General features: G+C 48.9%; 1 protein-coding gene across 2 annotated transcripts in view; it reads right to left on the bottom strand.

The window, feature by feature from the left end:
• The window catches only part of ABCC8 (ATP binding cassette subfamily C member 8), a 78,116-nt gene extending 66,796 nt beyond the window's left edge, over positions 1-11,320 (bottom strand). For both annotated transcript variants that reach the window (XM_028515614.2, XM_028515612.2), the window contains exons 1-3: positions 11,104-11,320; positions 9,783-9,924; positions 1,385-1,506 (exon numbers count right to left, since the gene is read on the bottom strand). In XM_028515614.2, coding sequence (XP_028371415.1) covers positions 1,385-1,506; positions 9,783-9,924; positions 11,104-11,251 — 412 coding nt within the window. In that variant the 5' untranslated portion in view covers positions 11,252-11,320. The remainder of the gene's footprint in view (positions 1-1,384; positions 1,507-9,782; positions 9,925-11,103) is intronic.
• Positions 11,321-18,694: the final 7,374 nt, after the last annotated feature.

Here is an 18,694-nt window from a genome sequence, read left to right on the forward strand (position 1 = left end):
CTAAAAATCACAGTCTGACTTAATGACATACAGTCTGACCACCAGCCTAACAGCCAGATGGACAGCCCGGTGTCAGACACAGAGACTGAGCCCAAACCTGGAAGCAGACCTGCGGACTGAGCCCAAACCTGGAAGCAGACTTCCACCTCTGGCCCATGCATAGCCTGAGGACCCTTGGATGTATAGTCTCAGAAGCAGTTATGAGCCTGCTGGGGTGCCAGACTCCCAGCACCCTGCTGGGCAGGCTAGGGCGAGTCACAAAACCTGAGCCTCTCTTTCCTGACCTGTAAAGGGGAAGCAATACTTGTGCCACAACAATACTGCACAGCATTGTTGTAAGGATGAAATGAGTTAGTGTGTGTAAAAGGCTTCCAATAGTGTCTGACATAGACAGCGCTAAGTGAGTGCCCACTCTTGGTGTTTTTAAGCTCTAAATTTCAGTGTCCACATCTGTAAAATGGGGGTAGCAATAGTGGCAATCGGGAGAGTGTGGGGATTGAGTGAGATACTGTGTGTAAGAAGCTTAGCACTGAGCCTGGCACGTAGTACATGCTCGATAAGTGTCAACAGTTACCAGTTTTGTTTTGGCCTGGGACCCCGACCACACGGTGCCAGAGCCCTAAGGTGGCACTCCTTCCTGAGGCTCTTTAAATGTTGCAGCGAACCACAGGTTCAGGTCCTGAAGCCTTTCTCTTCTCTCTCCAGGTGACCTCATCCGGGCTCAAGTTTTAGATGCTACCTACAAGCCTGCGACTGCTGAATGTATACCTCCAGCTCTGACCTCCCCATCTCTCTAACCATAACTCATATATCTAACTGCCTGTTTGACACTTGAGATGCCTGTTTGGCATCTCGGCGACATCTTAAGCTCAACATGCAGAGAGAAAAACTGATCCCTCTCCACCCCGATGCCTGCTCCTTTTCCATGTTTGCCTAGGCACTCGGACTCAAAGCCCAGGAGTCGTCCTTGCTCCGCCCCTTGCCCCTGACCTCATCTCCTGCCATTCTACCCCTTTTTCATTTGATTCACCCACACTGGTCCTTTGCCAAGTTTCTTCCTACCAAGGTCCTTTGCACTTGCTGTTCCATCTGCACGGAACATCCTTCCCCCAAACATCTGCAAGTCCGCTCTGGTTTGCAGCATTGCCATCACTCTCTATCACTTACCCAGCTTTATTGCCTTCATAGCATTGCCACTACTTGTTTGTTGGTTTATTTACTGTCTTTGCCTGTCTATAGCTCCATGATAGCAGGGTTTTGTTTTTTTCTTCTCCACGTCCAAACCCCTAGCACTTAGAAGAGAGCCTGGCACATAGGAAGTCCTCAGTAAACACTGTCTGAAGGAACATTACCTATCCCTCCCCAGCCCCTTTAGCTCCCCTACCGATCAGCAGCTTAGGGAAGTTGGAGGTCTCGATGTTGTGATAGTAGACCACGGAGGTGACAGCAGCCATGAACGCCATCCCAGCCGGCATGTACAGGTGAAGATGGTGGGATTCAGTCACCCTGAGATGGGGGCAAGAGACAGACAGACAGACAGAGAGGATGTGGATCTGCTGAATACACCAATGGAGCAGCCCAGGCCTTGCTTAGGGCCCAGCACACAGTGGGGCCTCCAGGACATGAGTACAGCTCCACCTGTATGCTGATAGCTCTGCCCAGCCCACACCCCATCTGTGCCTGTTAACTAACGGGCCCAGGAGGCCACATGGAGCTGCTACGGAGGCTTGGTGTTCAGGCTGCGGAATTCACGGCCTTCTTTCCCTGGGTCCGTGCCCACAGAACCTGGCATAGGGAAGCCAGCAGTCGCAGCTGCAAAGCCTCTGGCCCAGAACCACTGTTCTGGGAGTGAGCACAGCTGGGTCTCTGTCCTCAGCGTCCTCTGGGCCATGCAGGGGCCAGTGCAGCCCCGCCCTCTCAGTGACAGCCCCATTTAACGTGAACAGTGAAGTCAGCACTGGCTCTCCTCCCCAGGTGGTGTAATAACAACACTGAGGGTCAATATTTATTGAGCATTTACCATGTACCTGCCACTGTCCTAAGCACTTTTCGTATGTTAACTCACTTTATCTTCATAAAATTCCAGGAAGTCAGTACTCTGAGTCTCCTCATTTTGCGGTTGAGGAAACTGAGGCATAGAAAGGTTACATAACAAGCTGAAGGTCATTGTTTTCGTTTCCTCCCTTGGGCTGTGGGTGGAGGCAGCCAATAACAGCTCACGCCCTCCCCACTTTAACTCACACAGGCCTCAGTGGGTGGGTTCTGGTCTGGGGATAAGACCCGTGGGGACCCTGACTCTCCTGGATCTCAGGCTTCCCCATGACTGGTAAGGAGGCTCACTTGCTTGGTCCTCATCACGCCCTTCCAAGGCTCCTTCCTACAGATGGCAAAACCCACAGCCAGCACCGAAGGTTCAGTGATGTGGCCTCAAACCATTTTTCTGGCATTGCCCAGACTGCTTTTTCTCCTGAAGCCATGTTAGGATCCCCTCCATTGCCAGAGGCCTCCTCTGGGTGCTGTTCTCGCCTGTACTGCTCTTTCTACACAGCATGCCAAGGGTCCCCACCCTCAACAAGCTGACAGTGGGGGCCTGGACCGCCAAGCTCAGAGCTGACTGACCAGACAGTCTAGGGAAATGATACTGCAGGTGAACAGAAGACTGAGAGCATAAAGGGGCTGGTAAACAACCAAGGAAAGCTTCACAGAGGAGGTAGCACTGGGCTGGACTTTGAAGGGTGAATAGGAGTTCAATAGAGATGAAGCAGGGAACATGAGGAGAGCCATGTTGGACCCCCAAGTGGTCTGGTGGGACTAAGGAATAGGTATAGAGGCAGGGTGAGCTGTTCATCATAAAACATGCTCCTCTCCTTCCACGACAAAAGAAACACACATTGCTCCAACAGCCATGCACCCAGCCCCAGGGAACGGATGGTGATTGGTTCAAGCCACCAAGCAACTCCATACCCCTCTGACAATGATTGGTCTAAGGGTGGTCATATCATCCAATTCCAGCCAATGAGATGTAAAGGAAAGTCTGCAGAAGACATCTGTGTAGGGAAGAGGCACATGGGGAAGCATGACCCCTTTGCCCTTGCCCAAGTGATGCCCGCAGCTGGGCAGCCATTTTGTGACTGTGAAAAAAGATACAGCAGACACACAGAGGATGGTGTAGAAACATGGGTCCCTGATGCCATCACTAAGCCACCACACCAACTAAAAAAGATGACCTCCAGATTCCATATTGAGACTATAAATGTCAATATTATTTAATCTTTAATTAACGGATATTTTCAGCAAAATACTGATATAGGAGGCCCAAGGCAACCAGTCACTAATGGGGATATTGGGAGCAAGCTACACTCTTCCTGGGGGTCTTCAGAACTCTTGCCCCTGTACTCCTTGAACTAATTTCGAAAAACCCTGTACTCGCTCACACACTTTGAAAATGACATCTAAAGTGTTACAACATTAAGTTAAAATAAGTTATTTTTTGGCAATAGAAGGCAGAAATGATAAACATTTTATAAGATGAAATAACATGAGGAATAGTCATAACTGAAATGAATATTTCAACCTCAATGAGATATCATCTCACACTGGTCAGAATGGCTACCATCCATAAATCAACACACAACACGTGCTGGAGTGGATGTGGAGAAAAAGAAACCCTAGTGTGATATTGGTGGGAATGCAGTCTGGTCCAGCCATTGTGGAAAACAGTATGGAGTTTCCTCAAAAAAACAAAAATGAAACTGTCTTACAACCCAAGTGATTCCACTTTTGGATATTTAACCAAAGAAAACCAATACACCATTTCAAAAGAATCTTGAATTCATTTGAATATGTTTATAATAGTGCTCTTTACAATAGCCAAGTGCTGGACACCGCCTAAATGTCCATCAGCAGATGAGTAGATGAAAAAGCTGTGGTACGTTTACACAATGGAATATTATGCAGCAGTAAAAAAGAAGAAACTTTCATTTTGCAGCAGCGTGGATGGACCTGGAGAAAATGATGCTAAGTGAAATAAGCCAGTCAGTGAAAGACAAATACCACATGATCTCACTTGTATGTGGAATCTAATGAACACAATAAACTAATGAACAAAACAGTAACAGAAGCTTAGATACGCAAAACAGACTGACGGCTGCCAGAAAAGAAGCAGCAGAGGGGGTTGGGGAAAGACTGGATGAAAGATGGTGAAGGGATTAACCAAAGAACATTTATGTACAACCCAGGGACACAGCCAACAATGTGGGGATTAGCTTGGGAGGGAAGAAGGCGGGGCTGTGTGGAGGTGGGGAAAGGGAGAAAAAGCAGGAACAACTGTAACAGCATAAACAATAAAAATATAATTTAAAAAGAAATGAATATTTCATGGCATGACCTCATAAAATCGGTTTCTGCTCCTTTACTATGCTGAATTAGGAATAAATTAGGTAACATTTTTTATAAGTGGGTTTTATGCAGTGAATGGTGGTCTGGGAAAGCATTCTACTTATGTTTTTAAAAAGTGTTTCCTCAAATGAAAACGAACTCACAACAACCCAAAACTTATGGGACACAGCCAAGGCAATCCTGAGAGGGAAGTTCATAGCGATACAGGCCCACCTAAAAAGGTTAGAAACATTCCAAACAAACAACCTAACCCTACATCTACAAGAACTCAAGGAACAATGACAAAGGCAGCCCAGAGCAAGCAGAAGGAAGGAAATAACCAAGATCAGAGCAGAATTAAATGACATAGAGACTAAAAGCACAATTCTAAGGATCAATGAATCCAAGAGCTGGTTCTTTGAAAAGATAAACAAAATCGACAAGCCTTTAAGCAGACTCATCAAGAAAAAAAGAGAGAAGACCCAAATAAACACAATCGGAAATGAAAGAGGAGAGATTACAACAGATACCACAGAAATACAAAGGATTGTAAGAAATTACTACAAAGAACTGTATGCCAAGAAATTTGAAAACCTAGGTGAAATGGACAAATTTCTAGAAAAATATAATCTTCCGAAACTCAATGAAAAAGAAGCAGAAAGCCTCAACAGACCAATAACAACAAAAGAAATTGAAGCAGTAATCAAAAAACTCCCAACACACAAAAGCCCAGGACCAGATGGTTTCACAGGAGAATTCTACAAAGCATTTAAGGAAGAGCTAACCCCTATCCTTCACAGACTATTCCAAAAAATCCAAAAAGATGGGAGTCTCCCAAACTCTTTTTATGAGGCCAACATCATCCTAATTCCAAAACCAGATAAAGACACAACAAAGAAAGAAAACTTCAGGCCAATATCACTGATGAATATTGACGCTAAAATCCTCAACAAAATACTGGCAAACCGCATCCAACAATACATTAAAAAGATCATACACCATGACCAAGTGGGATTCATTCCAGGGATGCAAGGATGGTTCAATATTCGCAAGTCAGTAAATGTAATACATCACATAAACAAAAGCAAAGACAAAAACCACATGATCATATCAATTGATGCAGAAAAAGCATTTGATAAGGTATAGCACCCATTCATGATAAAAACACTCGGCAAAGCGGGAATAGAGGGAGCATTCCTCAACATAATAAAGGCCATATATGAGAGACCTACAGCCAACATCATACTCAATGGGCAAAAATTAAAATCTTTTCCACTAAGATCAGGAACAAGGCAAGGCTGTCCACTTTCACCACTTCTATTCAACATAGTACTGGAAGTTTTAGCCACAGCAATCAGACAAGAAAAAGAAATAAAAGGCATCCAAATCGGAAAGGAGAAAACAAAACTGTCACTGTTTGTAGATGACATGATAGTATACATAGAAAGTCCTATAGACTCTACCAAAAAACTGCTTGACCTAATAAATGAATTTGGCAAAACAGCAGGATACAAAGTCAATATCCAGAAATCAAAGGCATTTCTCTACACCAACAATGAAACAGCAGAAGCAGAGATCAAGGGAAAAAAATCCATTTGAAATAGCAAAAAGAAAAATAAAATATCTAGGAATAAACCTAGCCAAAGAGGTAAAAGACCTGTATTCAGATAACTATATAACACTCAGGAAAGAAATCAAGGAAGACACAAACAAATGGAAACATATACTGTGTTCATGGATTGGAAGAATTAATATCATCAAAATATCCATACTACCCAAAGCAATTTACATATTCAATGCAATTCCTATTAAAGTACCAATGGCATATTTCACAGACATAGAACAAACACTTCAAAAATTTATATGGAATTATAAATGACCCCAAATAGCTGCTGCAATTTTGAGAAAGAAGAGTAAAGTAGGAGGGATCACAATACCTGACACTAAACTATACTACAAGGCCACTGTAATCAAAACAGCCTGGTACTGGCATAAAAACAGGCACATAGACCAATGGAACAGAACAGAGAGCACAGAAATAAACCCAAGTCTCTATGGTCAATTAATATTTGACAAAGGAGGCAGCAACATAAAATGGAGTAAAAATAGCCTCTTCAACAAATGGTGTTGGGAGAACTGGACAGCCACGTGCAAAAAAAATGAAACTTGAGCACCAACTTACACCATATACAAAAATAAATTCAAGGTGGATAAAAGACTGAAATATAAAACGTGACACCATTAAAGTCCTAGAGGAGAACGTAGGTAGGAAAATCTCAGATATTTCACAAAGAAACTTTTTTACTGACCTGTCCCCTAGAGCATGGGACATAAAGGAAAGAATAAACAAATGGGACCTCATCAAAATTAAAAGCTTGTGCACAGCTAAAGAAAACAGTATCAAAATTAAAAGAGAACCAACTGTATGGGAAAACATATTTGCCAATGATACCTCAGACAAGGGTTTAATCTCCAAAATATATAAAGAACTTACAAGACTGCACTCTAAGAAGACAAGGAATCCAATTAAAAAGTGGGCTAAGGACTTGAATAGACACTTCTCCAAGGAGGACATACAGAAAATCCAAAGACACATGAAACGATGTTCAATATCACTAGCTATCAGAGAGATGCAAATTAAAACCACAATGAGATACCACTTCACACCAGACAGAATGGCCATCATAAACAAAGCAACAAACAAGTGTTGGAGAGGTTGTGGAGAAAAGGGGACCCTAGTGCACTGCTGGTGGGACTGCAGACTGGTACAACCACTATGGAAAGCAGCATGGAACTTCCTCAGAAAACTAAAAATGGATCTGCCTTTTGACCCTGCAATTCCACTGCTGGGACTCTATCCTAAGAATACTAAAACACCAATTCAAAAGAACCTATGCATCCCAATGTTCATAGCAGCACAATTTACAATAGCTAGATGCTGGAAGCAACCAAGATGCCGATCAGTAAATGAGTGGATGAAAAAATTATGGTACATTTACACAATGGAATTCTATGCAGCAGAAAGAAAGAAGGAGCTCCTACCCTTTGCAACAGCGTGGATGGAGCTGGAAAGCATTATGCTAAGCGAAACAAGCCAGGCAGTGAAAGACAAATACCATATAATCTCACCTTTAACAGGAACCTAAATAACAAAACAAAGAAACAAAGCAAAATATAACCAAAGACACTGAAATAGAGGCCAGGCTGACAGTGCCCACAGAAGAGAGTAGAGGGAATTTAAGGGGACAGTGGGAAGGGTTCACAGGAACAAACTTAAAGGACACATGGTCATAAAGTAAGGGGAGGGGGGTAATGGGAGGGAAGTGGGGAGGGGTGGGAGGGGGGACTGGATTGGGAGTAAAAAGGAGAAAACTGTATTTGAACAATGATTAAAATTTAAAAAATGTAAAAAAAAAAGAAGCAACCTATTTTCACCTGAATAAAACTACACACATAAAAATGCAAAAAAAAATAAAATAAAATAAAAAATAAAAATAAAAAGTGTTTCCTCATTAACCCATACTGCTGTGGTTGTTCTGAACTCAGAGTATCACACACAGAAATAATGCCCAAAGGAAGACAGGAAGGCCTGAAGGTAAAGGATGGTTTGATTCACTAAATGAGGCTTACCCTAAATTAAAGACAAGTTTGAAGATGACCGCTTTAGCCAGCCCCACTCCCACCTGCCCCCTACACTTCCAGGCAGGTCTGCAAACCCGGGCCAGGATCTGTGATTTCCTCCTCTCTGCTGCTTTCAGATGTCCCTCCCTCACGCTTGCTTGTTCGGGGATGGAAACCAGCAAAGACCAGCAAGTGCCCAGTTCAGGAGCTGACCTGTCTGCCAGGAAGAAGCTGGCTGTTTGCACTGAGCTGGAGAAGTTTGGGATACAGGTGCAGCCCACACAGGAGGGGCTGCTGGAGAGCCAGAGGAAGAAGCCCTCGACCTGATTCATTTCTGTCTCCCACATGCTGGGGCTGTGCTACCTGCCCAGGACTCTGCCACTCCTTGCTTGGTACCCTGTTTGTGCTCTACTTTCATCCTCCACGGCCCTGTGAAGCAGGCCAGGCAGCTATTATGATGCTTATTTCACAGGGAGAGAGAGGCTGGGTGGCTTGCCCAAAGTCCCACAGCTGGCATGTACATAGCAGAAGCGCTAGCAGAAGACCCAGGCCTGCCTTCCCCTTGGGCAGAGTATCTTCCTCTCTGTCACCTGCTAATTATAACCCAGTGAGTATTTCTGGCCTAAAGGCTCACAAGGCATCCCTCCCCTATCTAGCGTTTGTGTGCTTTGAAAGGGGTGTTGGAGACTTGTCACCTGCTAGTTGCATGGCAGTATGCCTTCTGGTCTTCTTGCTGGTCTGAGGCCTTTGATAATCTGCAGGAGCCCCAAGACAAGCAGTTATCAGAGAGATTACCACTGAAGCCAGGATTCGGGGACACTGCAGGTGGGAGAATAAGGAAGTGTGTGGGGAGGTGGGGGATCCCATCCCCACGCCACCCAGCTGCAGGAGCCAGGGCTGGCAGCAGTGGGTCTGGGCACAGATTCCAGCTCAGAGGGGCCGGACCTCAGATGTTTAAGCCAAATGCCCCCGCTCTTCACCACCACCTCCCCCGGACAGTGGCCATGCCTTTCCGCTTCTCCCCCTCTTTCTTAGTGACAAGGCTGCTTCACCTCCTCCTCCTCTGCACCCCAAACTGCTGACACACCATTTCCAGCTGCTGTTATTTCTCACCGTGACTACTGCAGTCACCTCTTAAGTGCTGTTTCTCCCTCCAGGCTCTGCTCGACTCCAGACCTGCCCTGGACACCCCCTAGGGTTCTCACCTAAAAGTGCTGTGCTGATTATACTCATCCTCCAGGGCTCCCCTCACTCACATGCTGTGTTTCATGCTTCAGCCCCATGCACTACTCACACCCTGCCTGCCAGCCTCCACCCCCCCCCCCCTGCTTTTCTCATTGCTGCCTTTGTTCCTACAGGCAGGGGGAGCTGACTGTGAGGGCGCTGGATGCCAGCCGGCCTGAGGACTTGGGAGCTTATATACAATTGGAAACTAAGGAAAGATCTTAAGCAAGAGTAATTTTCTTCCCCCAAGAAGGTAGCTCCAGTAGCTTGTAGAAGAGGTTGAGCATCTTCCATAGGAGTTGGGATGCTCTAATGGGCTCTACGGTTATGCACTGGGCTGTGGCATGCAGATCTGGGTTCCCCGCACCCTGCTGCACTGAGAGCAGGGCCTGGGTCTCCCTTGTGCCTGGCACAGAGTCTGGCACACAGGAGATGCTGGGTAACCAGATGCTGGATTTGTCAGCAAATAATACTGGCTCATGGGAAGCTGGTGAGCTGGGGGCTCCCTGAGCCTCTCGGCGAGCAGACCCATTCTCCTGAGCTCTCAGACAGTCACTCACCCGTCAGACAGGATGCCCTCCGCGATCTCACACACCAAGACGAAGAGCAGCATGAAGGTCAGGATCCAGCGCAGGTCGTGCCCAGGGAAGTGGAGCCATGTGCTGTGGTGGATGTGCACCTTGGAGCTCTGGCTGCCCCATCCTGCAAGGAGGGACAGGAAGAGGCGAGAAGCCTGGTGAACAGGGGGGAGGGTGCATGAACCCCGGGATGGTGCTTAGGCTTTGGGTCCACAGTGGGGGGAGAGCATGCCCTTTCGTACACATCTGCATGAGAATGCCAGAGTCTGGTACATGCAAACTAAACTTCCAGGCATGAAGCCAGGACCTGCCCGGGACCACCTATGCAGGAACCCATTTTCTATGTTGATCTCTTGTGTGACAAGACATTATGTAAATAAACCATTTGGTTGAGAACAGAAGTGTAAATGCTGGTATAATTTTGATATACATATGAGCATGTGTTTTTGTCAACAACTAGCAAGTCTTTGCTTCTGCAGTATCCTGCTCTTTTTAACTTCGTGACAATATTTTCTTTCTTCCCTCGGAGTGAATTAACACCTTTTGGGGAGACAGGAGGCATCCCGTGAGTTGACAAACCCAGCCAGCTTGGGAAATTCAAGGTCGTGAAGAGAGATGATGGGGACCCTGTGAAGAGGCACGCATGCTTGTCCGGGCAGTGGCACCCAACTTTGCAGAGAGCTTTCAAGCAGGGGCGCTGGGGGCCTCTGGTGTCCAAAGTCAGGGGCTGCTCGACACCGAGCCTGAGAAGTTGCCTTCTGAAGACGCGCCCAGGTGGGGTGGCAGGGAAGAGGATCCAAGCCCCTAGTTCCCGCCCCTCCTCGCCCAGGCCGACCCTGGGACTGACAGAGACTGCACAGGGGTTTGCAGGGCCTCCATCCCCGCCTCTGAGGCGCAGGCTGCGCTCCTGGGCCCGGCTGCGACTGACAGGGAGGGAGCCTGGGGGGAGGGGTGACCTGGCTCCCCCCGGGCACCGCCGAGGTTGCAGCCCGAGCTCCTCCGGACCTTTTCAGTGGGTACAGAAACCTGCTTTCTTCTTTCTCCTTCCTAGCTCCAGCCCTGAGGTGGGAGAACTTGGGGATCCCCTGGGTCAGAAGTGTCCTCCGTGTTTAATGCATGTTCGGGGTCAACCCGGGAGTGAGGGGATCGAGTGCAGGGACCCTGGGCTAGTACGCAGAGCAGGGGACCCCGGGAGGGGGGCGAACGGCGGTCGTGAGCCGTAAGGGGACACTGAACCGTACGGCGGGCGGGCGGCGTTTCCTCCTCCTCCCTCCCCTCCTCCGCTGCCCACCAGCGCGCTCACCGATGAAGAGGATGGGGAAGGTGATGAAGAGCAGGAAGACGTGCGGCACCACGTTGAGCGCGTCCACGAAGCAGCCGTTGTTGAGGACGCCCTGGTCCACCCGGTAGGCGGCCGAGTGGTTCTCGCTGCCGCAGAAGGCCAGGGGCATGGCGGCGCGGGGAGGGCGCGGGCTCGGCTGCGGCTGGCTCCACGCGCCTCCGCGCCTCTGCCCCGGCTGCTCAGCTGCCCAGCCCTGCCGTCAGGCTCCCGCCCCCCACCCCCGCGGGCCCCGCCCCGCAGGCTCTCTAACTCCCCGCAATCTCGACCTGCTCCACTACCTGCGGGGCCCGGGGTAGTGGCGGCCAGGAGCCCCACCGGCAGGGCCACGCGTGGCCCGCGTTCCAGCTGTGGCGGCACGCGCGCCCAGGTGTGCTGGGGACGCCGTGTGAGCGCCCCGCTGCGCGCGTGCTGTTGGAAAGGGGGGAAGGCAGGCCAGGTTGGGTGGGCAGGCTCAGGTCTGGGTGGAAGAGGGGCGGGGTGCAGAAGAGAGGAGGAGGGTCCTGTGTGGGTCTGGAGTGGGAGTGGTCGTGGTCTCAAGTCTGAGCTCACTGCTCAGGGTCTGAGATGTGGGCTCACCTGGGTAGGGCACTGATAGATGTAGTTGGGGGGGGGGGGGTCATAGTCGGGGCAGAGTGAAGCAAGTCTCCACCCTGTACAGTTACCTTGTAATTTCTCCTTTTTTTTTTCCATGAGAAAACTGAGGCTCAGGGAGGTTACATGACTGACCCAAGGTTTCACTGCCAACAAGTAGGGAAGGATAACTTGAACCCGCCCCTTCTGGTCCCTATTTTCCTAAGGCATGCAGGCATCAGATACATTGAGACCTCCCAGTGACTGGCAGGTGAAGGAGCAGAATGAGTCCTGGACCAAGGCTGAAAAAGAGGCCGCTTGTGGAGTTGGATCCAGCAAAAGCGATTGGAGGCAGTCGGGAAGGATGGAACCAGAAAGTATCACCCTAGGCTGTACTCTTAATCTGACACAGACAGGTTTATGGAGTTCAAGGACCTGGTGAAATGGTAGACAATGTTACACATTCCCACACCTTTTGGAGAGTCTCGCAGGTCCTTGGCCAATCAAATTGACATCTTGTGAAGAAAGAAGGGAAAATGGGATACGAGGTTAGCTTTTAGAATGGTGTTGCTGATTTCAGCCCTTTTCCCTCTGAGCTTCTCTGAACCTGTTCTGAGGCTGCTTTGAGGCTCCAAGCCTTTTCAGGACATCATGGGATGTTCTCGGCTCTGCCTCAGGCCCTGGAAGCTGCCAGGGAAGAACCAGGCACCAAGGCAAAAGGCAGGTGGGGTTGGGGAAACAGCCTGGGGAGGGTCCTCAGGCGCCCAGGGTCCTGAGGCCTCACTCAGACAGTCTGACTTTCGAGAAACTCTGTGAAGCTGAGAGATGTTTCCTGCAGCACCAGCCAACTCGGTGCAAACTTGGTGGCTGTGAATGTTTAGCACTAGCCGCAGAAGTTAATGAATCTGGGTGAATGTGGGCTCTGAAAAGGTGATTGCTGGGTCCATGTAGCCAAATGAGAAAAGCTTATGAGATAATGTCAGCGGAAAAGGAGGAAACAAAAGTGTGTGTTTCCTATAATTATGGCCACATTAAATGTGGATATTTGAATGCTAGCCTGCAGAGAGGCTCAGACTTGCAAATGGCTGTTGCGTTAGGGTGGTGCGTGGTTGTATCACCCACCACCGCTGTGCTCGTGATTGTTATTGCCGTTTTCCCTCTGCGCCAACGAGACAGCTGAGGTTCAGAGTGATAAGATGGTGTGCCCATAGTCACCTAACAAGCATATTTTTTGGTTCTGAGTTTTTTTCAAACTTTCTGCAATGTTGCTGTTTTGTTTTTGTAGTTGCAATTTCAGTTGTTCACACTTTCGGCAGTGCTGTTTTTCCTTGAAGGGCTGACAGCATACACGGTCCAGCAGAAGTAACGCCATTGAGTGTGGTTGGTGGAGTGTGTGAATGTCCTGCACAGGATGGACAGCAATTTGAACATTTCACCTAAAATGTCATATGGTGTGCTTGAGTGTGATACTGTTATGCTACAGAATTGCATGCTTATGATTTTTGTAATAAAGGATTTTTATGTAATAAAAAGGGGTGTTATTTGTGCCAGACCCTGTGTGTACTTTCAAGTAACAAGTCCCCAGCATCCACCAGTGCTTGTGTGATGCTGGGCAAGTCACCGTTCTGTGCTTCAGTTTCCTCCTTTCTAAACAGGGAAGATGGTATTACTGACCCCACAGGACTGAAAATGAGATCATGGGTTTAAATACACTTTGTAAGCCAGGGAGGTGGTTCAGGCCACTCCATCCCCCGGCAGCCCCTAATTGTTGAAGTTTATCCAGTGATTCTTCCCTTCCTCGGCACTCAGCACACAGCGCCCGTCACAACCCACACATTGGCCTCTTCCAAGCCATTTGAAATGAACAAAAACCTGGTCTAACCCAAGCTAGACTCAAGTGTCAAGGACTATTAAGGGGTCCTCTACTGGGGCTCAGAGAGTGTCAGGTCTGCAGGCTGGAGTGGGGTGCTGTGCTGGCTGTCTCTAGCACACACCCACTGTGGGACTGTGGGCAAATCCCACCCTTCCCTACACCTGGCTTTACAGTAAAGACGCCCATCACACTGCCCACCATGTGGTTGCAAATTTATTTGAAAAGCGTGGAGTCAGGTGGCATGAAAGGACTTCTGTAGCATGGACTGTGATCTTGGAAACAACTCAAATGCTCATCAATAGGGGGCTGGCTAAAACCAAACCAACCAAACAAACAACCAAACAAACAAAAAACCGTGGTATTATTCATACTGGGAAATACTGCAAGGCAAGTACAGAGACTAGAGTTATAAAGACAGACATGGAAAGATGTCCATGGCATAGTTGTGGAGCAAACTGCTGCAGGAAACCATTTATTTCTACACCAGAAATATACACGGAGCTACTGCAAATGTCTCTGTGGGGAGGTGCTGGGTCTCTCATGTTCCCACCTCCAGCTATGCCTTCTAGGTTCTGATGTGGGGTGCTGGAAGAAGGGCAGGTTCAAGGAGCTTGCTCAGAGCAGTGTATTTATTCCCATGTGAGAATTCTCAGCCTTCCTCCCTGCAGGATGGAAAACCTGGCGTGGACTTTTGAAAAATAGATTCGACCCACTGGTCCACTGTGTGGGTGTGGCCTAAGGCAGGGACCCTCCTCTCCTCTGTCAGGCAGGGCTGGGTGCAGAGCTTCACAAAAGTCTTCGGTCTCTGATGTTCAGGCTGTAGTGCCCTGTCTCAATCTGGCTCATCAGGTGCATCCGTGATCCATAGCACAGAGGGTCATCAGGATGATAATGGGGACACAATAGAGTGGGGTGAGAGTTCAAGAAACTAATCCTTTCAATGACCCCAATCAAGAGTGGGCTGGTGAAAAACAAACAAAAACAAAAATCGTGGTAATATCCATGCTGTGGGATACTGCGCAACAACCAGAGGATGCAGCAGGGCCATCTGTACTGACTTGGAAAGATGTCTCCTCCCCCCGCACCCCCCTTTCAGGCAGATGAGTGAAGCTGGGGCCAGGCAGAAAGCAGACAACAAAGGCTGTGTCAGTAGGGGGACTTAGAAGACTGTAAGATCAGTAAAAAAGAGGATTAAGTTATAGACAAAATGTCACGGCTGGAATCAGGAGGGGAAAGTCATTTCCCTTTCATCTCCACCCCGCCCTACAGCCCTGTGTTGGGAGGAAAGGAGAGGAGAGAGAAGGCCTGGAGAGCAGGAACCTGTGTGCAGCCTCCCTGCCTGCCTGCTCCGTGTGGGGGTGGGTGGGTGGGTGGCTGCAGGTGGCGGTGGGGTGGGGGGAGGTAGTCACCTAGCAAGTGAAAAGCTATACACTGTGCCAGAAAATCCATACATGGGCCCTTTTGAAGAAAGGTTTCCTTACCCCAAAGCAGGACCACCAGACTGACGGAGGCACGGGACCCTCAGCCACGCTTGCGTGGGTGGATGATGCAGGAACAAGGCACATTCTTTCCAAGATGTTGGCATCGCATCATAGGGGAGGTGGGGAAAGAGCTCCAAGAAAGCCCAGTGTGAATGTCGTCTGCCAGCTTGGTGGAATGGGGGCTTGAAATAGAAATTAAATAAAGTTCTTGTTCCTGCCCCTTTAAGTGTTGGTCCAAGATCACCGTCATCATGGTAACATAGTTCAGAAGGGCAATTCTATGCATGACCTGGGTGCTCTGCTCACTCAAGGCCACTTGAGGTCAAACTCAGCCTCCCATTGTATTCTGGAAAGATCCAGCTCCCCTGCCCATCAGTTAAAATTGGAGGCTTTGCTGAACTCTTCAAGGCGAGGTGGAAAGTTGTAATTGTCATACCTCACAGCAGAAACTTTGTACAATCCCCCCATGTCTCCACAGAGGAATGGAGAGGTCTTTTCCCTCCTGTTATCTCGCATCTCCTCTTCCTTTCTTCCGTACAGCCTCTTAGCCTCTGTTTCAAGACATGAAATTTGTTCCCCAGAGCAATTCAGCCTTTGCATCCAGTTTGCATACCCACCTAGGGTTTCTCCAGCGAGCCTGTTTCCCTGCCCAGGCTGCGGCCACCCTCAAACCTGCTCTCTTCCAGGACAGGTAAGTGGGGGAGAGGGGAGAGTAAGATTTTCGCTCTTTTGTTTCACTGACATTTGTTGAATGCTTAGTATGTGCCATACATTTTCCCTGTTTTAAACCTCCCAGTAACTCGGTTTAGTAGTTACTATTATCAGAGAAAGTGGAGGCTCAGGGGAGTTAAGTCTTTTCCCAAGGTCGCACAGCTGGGGAGTGGCAGAGAAAGGATACAAAGCCTGTTGGGCCTGGCGGCAAAGCCTGTGTCGTTAACCACTTCCCAGAGGGATGCAGGGCACGCTGAGGACTTTTCTGCTTCTGAGACTGTCCCTGAGGAGGCAGTGCAGGCCCCGGAGAACAGACCTTTGGGGAAGATTGCGTATCTCTGTGCATTCTGCCTTTTCTCTGTGTTAGAAACCGAAGGAAAGCCCCGGTCAGAGCACCGGTCGCTGGCATCAGTCAGGAGGCCAGATGGGAAGACTTGCGTGAGAGGGCTCTTTTGATGGGGGCCTCACCCCTGTGGGTAAAGCCGGCAAACGAACGTGGTGATTTGCTTTGGAGACAACTGCTGGTGGTGACAGAGGGAAATGGCTGCATGTCAGATGTACAGGGACAGGTCATGGTCATGCCCAGTGCTGTGGGACCCCCCCTTAGGTGTACTGACCCACCCCTCTCCCCACCTGGGGCCTCCCTTGCTACAACAGAACCTCCACCTGGACTCAGCCAAAGAGGATGCCTCTCTCTGGCACTGCCTGGCCTCTGACAGCTGCCTCTGTTGTCTGGGCCTGGAGGGCCCTGCCAGAGCTGGGGCTGGGGCTGAGGCTGGGGATGGTACGGTGCTGCTGAACAATTAGGCTTTCCCCTCCCCCTCCCTCAGTTTCAGTTCCCTTCCCGCCCCCAAGTGGAAGCTGCCTGGACCCAAAGTCTATGCTGGGGAACTTTAGGTCCCCACACTACCCTGCCAGCTGTGATCTTGGGCAAGTCAATCTCCCTGACCCTCTGCTATGAATGACAGTGGAGGGGGCGGGACCCCCCATCGTGGATCCTGTGTGTGAGAAAGCCTGGCACACAGTAGACCTCAGGTCAGGCTTTTCCATCTTCAGATCAGCTGAGGGCTTCCTGCCTGGAATCCTGAGACATTTATTGGTTTTGTCCAGTTTTATTGATATATAATTCTCACGTAGCATGGTATAAGTTTAAGATACACAACATAACATTTTAATAGGTATATATATTGGGAAATGATTCCCGTAATACGGTTAGTTAACATCCATCATCTCACCTATTTATAATTTCTTATTGTGATGAGAACCTTCAAGACCCTCTCTCTTAGCAACTTTCAAATGCACAATAAAGTACTGTTAATTATAGTCACCATGCCGTATATAACATCCCCAGAACTTATTTTTCTTATAACTGAAAGTTTATACATTTTGACTCCCTCCACCCATTCCCCCCTCCGCCGGGCCCCTGGCAATCAGCCAGTCTGTCCTCTGTCTCTGTGAGTTCAGCTCTGTTAGATCCCATGCATGAGACTATTCAGTGTCTTTCTCTGTCTGACATGTCACTTAGCACCGTGCCCTCGAGGTTCTTCCACCGTGTCACAATGGCAGGATTTCCTTCCTTCCCTGGCCGAACAGTGTTCTGTTCCACACCACATCTTCCTTATGTCTTCATGCCTCAGTGGACACCTAGGCTGCTTCTGCTGTAGAACGCTGTAAATAATGCTGCAACTCTTATGGATTTTTAATAATTAATTGAGTTCCTACCTAAAAGTTAAGTGGACAAGAACAAAGTGCCAAACCCTTCGTTGCATTACCTGGCCTATTGTCATCTCTCTTTATGGCAGGAGGGGTGAGGCACAGAGGAAAATCCCTGGCCCAAGGTCCCCCAGCAACAGAAGTCACAGCGCCTGGGAGCCTCCTGCTGAGGAAGAGGGGTTGGCTGGGGTAGGGGTGGGGTAAATGAGGGAGGCAAAAGGGAGAGTGGCAGCTATCCAGTGGGAAACAGAGCGAGGTGGGTGGACTTGTCTGAGAGTGGTGTCTGCAGAGCAAGCCCACGTCCTTATTTAGACTTGCTGCTTGAGTATGCGCCTATACGTAATGTATATAGCTGACTTTCTCATGCACTGGCGAGAAGTCGGTGCATAAATGGAGATAAGTGTGGGCAGCCTGCGACTGTAATTGTGCGGGGGAGGAGGAGGGGGAGACCCTTCCCTTTGGTGTTTGGGCGAAGAAAGGCCTCTCTGCTCAGGCGAGCTGAGCCCTGGGAGGGGGGAGGGAGACCTGGGGGTGAGAGAGGTGGAGGCATCGGGAGAGACTCACGGCCGCCACCTAACATTTACCCGCTCGAAGGAAAAATTGCTCAAGTATTCCCTCATGCCCCATGTAGAGTCAAAACTCATCTTTGGCTAAAATACAACAAAAATTCACATTGTTGTGATTACATTCAATTTTAAACTTTTGAATAGCCAGTGTGCTCTTGAGGAAGATAACCGTGGACTGATGTGGGTGCTCTGAGGCTTGGGCAAAGGACAGAGCTTGGAGAAGTTTTATCAAGAAGAGTGAGCCCGGTGGTTCGGAGAGAAGCTTCGCCTTTTACATTGGGGTTGGAGAAACCAAATCAAATTCCTCTGCTGGTCCTTGTGGGAGAAGGTGGGGAAAGGGGTTGTTGAGGTGTTGCTTGCTCCCTTAATTGGGAGAAATAACCTGGCTCAGCCAATGGGTGCCCGGATCTGTAACTGAGGCAATTAGCCAATCCATGAGCTGGTATTTACTGGGTATCTGCTGTGTGCCTGCTGGGTTCCTCTGTAACCCTACAACGTGAGTATTATTGTGCCCTTATGAAACGGAAGCCCAGAGAGGTTGAGGGACTTGCCCTAGCTCACACAGCCAGTGAGAGGCACAGCCCAGGGTGAAACCCAGCTTCAGCTGGGACTGGAACCTGTGTGCTTCCCAGTGCAGC

This window comes from Phyllostomus discolor, chromosome 6 (genome assembly GCF_004126475.2).
Source record: "Phyllostomus discolor isolate MPI-MPIP mPhyDis1 chromosome 6, mPhyDis1.pri.v3, whole genome shotgun sequence".
NCBI lineage: Eukaryota > Metazoa > Chordata > Mammalia > Chiroptera > Phyllostomidae > Phyllostomus > Phyllostomus discolor.